This window comes from Octopus bimaculoides, chromosome 9 (assembly GCF_001194135.2).
Source record: "Octopus bimaculoides isolate UCB-OBI-ISO-001 chromosome 9, ASM119413v2, whole genome shotgun sequence".
Taxonomy (NCBI): domain Eukaryota; kingdom Metazoa; phylum Mollusca; class Cephalopoda; order Octopoda; family Octopodidae; genus Octopus; species Octopus bimaculoides.
The window spans coordinates 33,709,239-33,717,045 of NC_068989.1; the positions used below are offsets into that span (position 1 = coordinate 33,709,239).

A 7,807-nucleotide genomic window follows, 5' to 3' on the forward strand; every position below is an offset into this window, starting at 1 on the left:
TCTCTCTCTCTCTCTCTCTCTCTCTCTCTCTCTATGTATATATATATATATATATGTATATATATATATATCGGTTGTCTGTCCTACTATGTTCTTTTACTGGCACTATGGCTCGTATCTCTCATGATGAGCCTTCTATCTTATATATCTTATTTTGTGTTTGACCATGCAACATGGTAAAAAGGAGCCTTTTCCGTCTACGTCGCCATCTCCTTTGGTTCACACGGTCGAATTATTACAAAGGGATAATAAAGGATAAAGTATCTAGAGGACTCAGATGTAGTGTTGGTGAGTAAGAGTATGTCTGTTTCATTGCTGGTATTTTATAGATGTGATCAGTGTTCATTGTGTTTGCTTCCTGATAAAATGAACTTTAGGTCTTTTAGTTCAAAGAGTTATGTTTTTCAGTTGAAATTCTGTTTGGGTTAACTTAGTTTTTTTTAACTACCATTAATTTTATTGGTGTTAAGCTACTGAATTATTTTACCCATCTGTATATGACCTTTTGTTAAAAGAAAATCTTACATTTTTCAGGAAAATATTTGCTTTATCTTTCTACATTTATTTATTTCAATCATATTTATTTCAGAAATACAATCTGAAGATGTAAGTATGCCTTCTAGTTCCTTGCATGCATCTGATAGAAAGGATTCTGGCTCGGATTTATCACTATCAGATAGATTAATTTCTGAAACAAATGGTTGCTCTTCAATAAAAAGTGCATCTCAATTCAAAGATGATTCTTTAATGTCTTCTGCTGTTGACATGTTAATTTCTGATAAACTTGATAAAGTAAATGATGGTACATTTCATAAGGATGCTGATAAATATTCAAAACCACTTCATAATTCAATGAAGGTATTAATGGAAACAGGAAACTCTTCAATTGTTGATGACACAATTTTACCTTGTGATTTGTCAAATTCATCTGCATCAAATAAACAAATGAGTACTGAAGATGCTTGCAATGATGCTGCCAAAGAAACTATTTCATCTAAACAGGCATTGGAGATGCCAAACAAAACTAGTAAATCACAGGCAGTATCAAATGATAGCAAATCTCCCTCAAGTTTCTTGTTAATCCCAGATTTTAAACTTGTGGATTATACTCAAACCCAGAGCTCAGTAATGTCAGAAGACAGTATAAAACTTAATTCTTGTATTGATCAACCTCAGATTAAGGAAAGTATTTCATCCCAAGATCTTGAAAGAAATAATGAAAAGCAGTTAAATACTGAAAAAAATATAGATGGTTCTATCTCTCTACCTTCAAATGACACTTTGCATGTGCTAGATAATTGTAAAGAAAATGTTGGAGATATTAATCAAAATATGCTTTTAGAAGGAACTTTTCAAGATAAAATTATCAGACAATTTAATTGTAAATCAGATGAAAATTGTCTGAAGAATTCTAATTCTCTTTCCACTGAATCTTCTCCATCATTCAGTAGTAACTCTAAAGTTGACAATAAAGAAATATATGAAAATCCAGAGTCTTCACAAGAAAATAACAACAATAAAAATTTTGTTCTCATGCATGATAAAGGATTAACTCCTCCCCTCATAATGAACAGTTCTCAAGACAAGAATTGTAAAATCATTGTATCTGAGTTTGATCCTGAAGCAAAACCCACCATTCCAAAAACTATTTCAGAAAAACCATCTGATTTAGATTCGCAAGGATCCTTATCTTCAATACAACCTTGTAAAATTGAATTAATTGAATGTCAGCCATCTTCATGTAGTGAGATTCCTTGTAGTGTAGATGTTGAAAACAATTATGTAAATATATTGCCAGAACTACAGAAACTGTATCAGAATGAAATACCTAAGTCTGAAAGAAAAGAAACACCAGAAGAAAATGTGTTTAATAATGAATCATGTTCAAAGAACCTACCTGTTCAATCAAAATACCAAAAAGATATACCTCAAAAGGATCAATCTACTACAACTCCTAAAACAATGATATTTGCTACTGACTGTTCCACATTAGATTCACAGATTGTTAAACCAACTAAAGCATCAAAAAGGAAATGTTTTTCTCTTGATGGAAGAAGCCTAAAATCAGTTGTCTCTAATAAGGTTTTCAGCTGTCAATCTGAAATATATAGCAGTTCAAAAAAAGATAATTTAGTTGATTCTTTTGGGAGCAAAACAAAATCTGAAGTCAGTTGTATATCTTTGGGTAGAAGTAGTCGGCCAGTTGAGGAAAAGGAAAAACAAATACTAGAAAATTTGTCTGACCATGTTATATCTTTGCAAGGAAAGTCCTCGCCTTTGAAAGTTCAAAAATGTCCAAGGAAGAGAAGAAAATCTAATGAGGAAAACTATTTTGAAATAAAATGTGATGATTTGAAAAATTCAGCATCCGTTGGCAATCAGCCAAAAGAAAAGTTTATCCCCAATGAAATTACTGAAGAAAAGTTTGTTGACTCCTCAAATGTTACTGACAGTTACAATGATTCCTTAACACAAGCACCTTCATGTGACAGAGAATCATTAGAATTTCTAACTGATAAAACAATTTCACCAATGCCACTTTCTCCTACACCTTCTAGTGTAACTACAAATGTCATAAGTGAGCCAATTGTCACTAGTTGGACACACCATGAGGTTCCTCTAGATAGTGATGGGAAGAATAACTTAAAAAAGAACACTTCAACCAAAAGCAAAGAAATACAAGTTTTTCAAGATATAGATATTGAAAACAGTAATCCGTTGTTACCATTTGGTAATGGAATTGATATTGAGCAGTCTGGAAGAATACAGAATTTTAGTTTAAATTTAGAAAATTCAAATGGTGTTGCAAATATTTCTCAAAAGTCACAAGAATCGAAAGTTAAGCAAACTCTAATCACGGTGAGAAAGGACTCTACAAAGAATCATTCAGAAATGAGTCAAACAACAGCTAATGAGCCAAAAGAAAGCCTTGAAATGGAACCACAGAGAAATCTGTCAGGAGTTCAAAAAGAAGACAGTCCACAAGTTAAAACAACTAAACATGAAAATATTGCTGTTGATATATCATCACAACTTGATGTACCTAATGTAAGTATCATTTTAAAATATTTTGCATTAGGTATTTTATATTTTACTTTTTGCACATGAAAGTATAAATTTAAATGCGTTTTCTTTATAAACCTGCTTTTTTCAAGAAATTTTCAGGTAGTTGTCACCTTCTCCTTCCTGATCCACACCTGTTTCCTTCATATATGTATATACGTGCGCGCACACGCACGCACGCACACACACACACACACACACACACACACACACACACACACACACACACACACACACACACACATGCAGCCATATAATTAACGATGTATCATCATCATCATTTAATGTCCATGTTCTGTGCTAGCAGTTTGACAGATTAGAAAGGTCTGAGGACTGCATTGTGCTTCTGTGTCCACTTAGGCATGATTTCTATAGTTGGATGACCTAACACCAACCACTTTACTAGGTGCTTTTTTTATGGTATCAACACTAGTGAGATCAAGATTAAGATTGCTTTCAAATGAATGGAGCTACAGTAGAGAAAATAGCATTATGCAGAAGATAAAAGTTAAAATTTGAAAGTGTCAGAACCCAACAGATTTCTTGCTGTAGGAGAGAAGGTAGGAGTGTCTGTAGTGGAGTTGGAAAGAGATAAAGTAGTGGTCATGAAGGATCAGTGTGAACCTTCAAGGTACAAGATGAGTAGAAATGAATTGGAGCTGAAGAACAGCGAGTGTAGATAGGTAGAGGTTGCAAGAGTGTATGAGGAGAACGAGAGATAATTAGAGGTGGGGAATGGTGAGGGGATGAATGTAATAAGTGAAGGACAAGTGTTGATGGTGGTTGAAGATGAATATATGTTGAAGGGAATGTAGGGAAGAATAGGTGATGACTGTAGAGATTGGATAGTGTTTAGGCTGTATGTAATGAATGGTGGACAAGAGGGCGTGATCAATGACACATGTGAGTTGAAGGGATGTGATAGAGAGTAGGAAATGACTAACAGTGCAGAAAAAGGAGTGGGTTGAAGAGCAGCAGAATAGTAATAATTGTACTGTAGATAGCATAAGGATGAAAGTCAGAGAGATGTGTGTGGTTAAGAGTGGTCAGTGTTAGTGGGTGAAGAAGTCAGAATGAAGGATGGGCAACTAGGGAGATGCTTCTTGCTAGTTAGGATAAGTGGTATCAAGTAAAAGCTAGAGAAGTATGCAATTCTGCTCACATTTAATTACAACAGCAGAATACTGCAGCTAGAGAGATGATGGTGATAGGAATGTCTTGAGAAAATTGGGTGGGATAAGGGGAATATATATGTAAATGTTGTGCTTCCAGAATCTGTTTTGCTGATGAGTGTTTCTTCTCAAGATGGCATATCACCATTCATTATGGTCCCTTGTCATTTCTTGACATGGTATTGAGCGCAGTTTTCACCTCTATGTCCAAATCTTCCTGGGTCTTCCTCTTTTGCAAGATCTATCCATGTTAAGTGATTAACATTTCTTTATACAACTGTCCTCATCCATATGTTTCAAATGAGCATACCAGCACAGTCCTTAAATGCTACACCTAATTCCTCTTATGCCCTGTTTTTCTTGCAACACATTTGTACTTTGTTGTTTATACACACGTACATTGCACATCAAATGGTGCTTGTTAGACTCATTTCTTTTCAGTCTTGTCAAATCTTCTGCATTCAAGTCCCCCTCTCACAACCATGCAGCATTACAGTCCTAACACAAGCATCATACAATTTACCCTTCACTGAAGGAAAGACAAGACCTTTGTAGCCAGCAGCAGCTGAGCTATCTGAACTTTTTGTAACCTGTTCTTACCTTGGCTATTATACTTTCAGAGCAACTACTTCCACTGGTAATTGCATTTAGGTAACAAAAGCTATCAATTTCTTCTAATGAACCATCTGGATATTTAAGAGAATCTCTGTTAGGTGTATTTATAGCATGTACTATCCAGTGCATCTGTCACATATATAGCTTAGTCTGTCTGTGATTCCACTACACTTCTTGTGTCCATAGATTGGGTACAGCATACAGAGTTTAGACCTACTCCTTTTCTGAATATTGAGCAAAGCCATTTTCCTGAAGATATCAGGGTCCTCTTTTCTTTTCTACTTACTAAAACCTTTGTTTTTGCAAAATCTACTTTGAGACTCCTTGATTCTAGTTTAGATTCTGTACTCAGAATTTCCTCTCTAATCTGTTATAAGAACTAGGTTATCAGCTCATTAGAGTTCCCATACATAACCAGTCTTAAACTTCTCTGTAATGGCTTATTTTTCTCTAGGTCAAATTTATTGCCTTCTTCAGGAAGGTATCACCGTAAATTAATTAGTTATATCTATTGTCCAAACTAGCTAATGTTTAACACAGATTTAAATGACTATTATAAAATTCTATTTTTGATGATAATGATAATAAAATGTTCAGCACAAGTGGTAGACCCTGGTCCTGTAGAATTACTGCTGTCAACATTTGCTATAGAAGACCAGAATGTAATAATTTCACAATCAAAAATATTTTAATGTAATGATTAAATTAATAAAAAATAAGGATGACCATAGATTGTCATTATCAAAATGTGAACATAAACTGAAAAAAAATAAATACATCTATTTCTGAAATACTGCAATTATCATAATGAACTGTCACTATATATTTCTGCTAAAAAAATTAAAGCAGTTGATAGTGAATATACTTAATCAGAAGTATAATGAAAATATTTGTATTCTGCATTGTGTCCTGTATATCCTCCCGTAGTAGTTGAGTTTACACTATATACACTTTTAAAAATATAAGGACACAAATCGTGTTGTATAGCCAGCTGGAGATGATGTCTCCTGGGGCTAAATTACAGCAACATTCGTCCTAAACCAGGACTGTCATGTTATGTTGGCAAACAATCTTTACTCCAAAGTACTGTTGCTGAATAGCTCTTGTTGTGAGATTTAAAAATAGTAATTTTACTCTTTTACTGTCTAAGCCTATGAAGTTTGATGGTCACTTTCAAGTTCACTTTTTGTTTTGAGGATTTACAAACTTTTTCAATATATTTTAGACAGCAGTTATAATAAATGTGATTAAACACTTTTGTATATATTGTAGCAGGCTAGATTTGATATGAGGTACCCCACTATTAAATGTAGCGTATAGATGTAACTCTCCAAGACGGAAGAAATGTTATTTACATATTCATTTACCCGACAGGTTGTTACAGAGATAGTAGCAATTCTAATGATAGTGATGACAAGGATGACTCGCTGGTTAGTAGTTGATATGTAGAAAAAGGTTGTCTGTCAGTAGAGAGGGAAAGAGTAAGGTAGTCATGGTGCTGACTAGAAAGGATAAAGGCAGCATCACCTTTATTATGGCCAAAAGCTTCTCTAAGCATGTTGAGCAAATGGCGAAAGGAGTGCTGCTCTTGGTTAAGGCTGATGCAAAAGCAGGTGTTGCTCTTGGTCTGGCTGACACAAAAGAGCTAGTGTTGCTCCTTGGTCATAGCTGACACATAAGGGGAAGAGATAGAAAATTATCTCTGTTATATAGGCTATAGTCAGTAATGTAGGTCAAACCTTAAACAAAGGACTGGCCTTTCCTTGACCAGCACAGGTCCTTGGGGGTGGAGTGTTTTCTTATCAGTCATCTAGTGTGGAGGATTTCCTGCTTGTTTTGACAAGCAACAAGCTGGTGGATTTGGTTTCAAATCTCAGGCAGGGTGAAGCTAGACCCCACCACCACAATATCATAATATTGAAAGAAGAAAAAACTGTTTATTATTACACAAGATATTGTTTTCCAGGATTTTGTAGCCCATAATTATAAGCACAAGTGCATATTAAATATGAATAAATATAGTAGTCATTTTATTTTATTGCTTTGCATCAACCTAATAGTTAAAATTGTAACATAGAAATAATAGAGAGCCTACAAAATTCTGTTTATGTAGTAATTTTGGTGGTTATCGTGATACTGATTAGATTGTTTATTCCTGTGATGTTTCATTGCAATGTTTAAAATCAAAAATAGAATCTGTAATTTCTTTTAAGCTTTCTACTATCTGTTTCAGGTAAATCTTTCTTTCCAGATGAATGCATCCCAAGTTTCTTGTGATTCAAATGATACTACAGAAGTTACTAGTCATCTTAAATTATCAAATGAAAAAGCTGAATTACAGAAAGATACAAACAACTTTGATAACAAAAGTACACGATCATCAAAACAAGGTATAAATATCACTTTAAGCATTAGAGTATAACAAACAATTTGTTGTAAATATTAATTTCAAATTTTGGCACAAGGCCAGCAATTTCAGGAGAGGAGATAAGTTGATTACATCGACCCTAGTGCTCAACTGGTACTTATTTTATTGACCCAAAAGGATGAAAGGCAAAGTCAACCTTGGTGGAATTTGAACTCAGAAGATAAGGCCAGACAAAATGCTGCTAAACATTTGCCCAGCGTGCTAACAATTCTGCCAACTCATTGCCTTAAATTTGTTGTATATATTATTATTAGGATCATCATCATCATCATCGTTTAACGTCCGCCTTCCATGCTAGCATGGGTTGGACGATTTGACTGAGGACTGGTGAAACCGGATGGCAACACCAGGCTCCAATCTAATTTGGCAGAGTTTCTACAGCTGGATGCCCTTCCTAACGCCAACCACTCAGAGTGTAGTGGGTGCTTTTACGTGTCACCCGCACGAAAACGGCCACGCTCGAAATGGTGTCTTTTATGTGCCACCCGCACAAGAGCCAGTCCAGGGGCACTGGCAACGATCTCACTCA

The 7,807-nt window shown here is 34.9% G+C and overlaps 1 protein-coding gene across 5 annotated transcripts in view; it reads left to right on the top strand.

Moving 5' to 3' along the window:
- LOC106871917 (uncharacterized) overlaps positions 1-7,807 on the top strand; it is a 122,492-nt gene that overhangs the window by 61,656 nt on the left and 53,029 nt on the right. For all 5 annotated transcript variants that reach the window (XM_052970578.1, XM_052970577.1, XM_052970581.1 and 2 more), the window contains 2 exons: positions 590-3,048; positions 7,084-7,240. In XM_052970578.1, the coding sequence (XP_052826538.1) occupies positions 590-3,048; positions 7,084-7,240 (2,616 nt within the window). The remainder of the gene's footprint in view (positions 1-589; positions 3,049-7,083; positions 7,241-7,807) is intronic.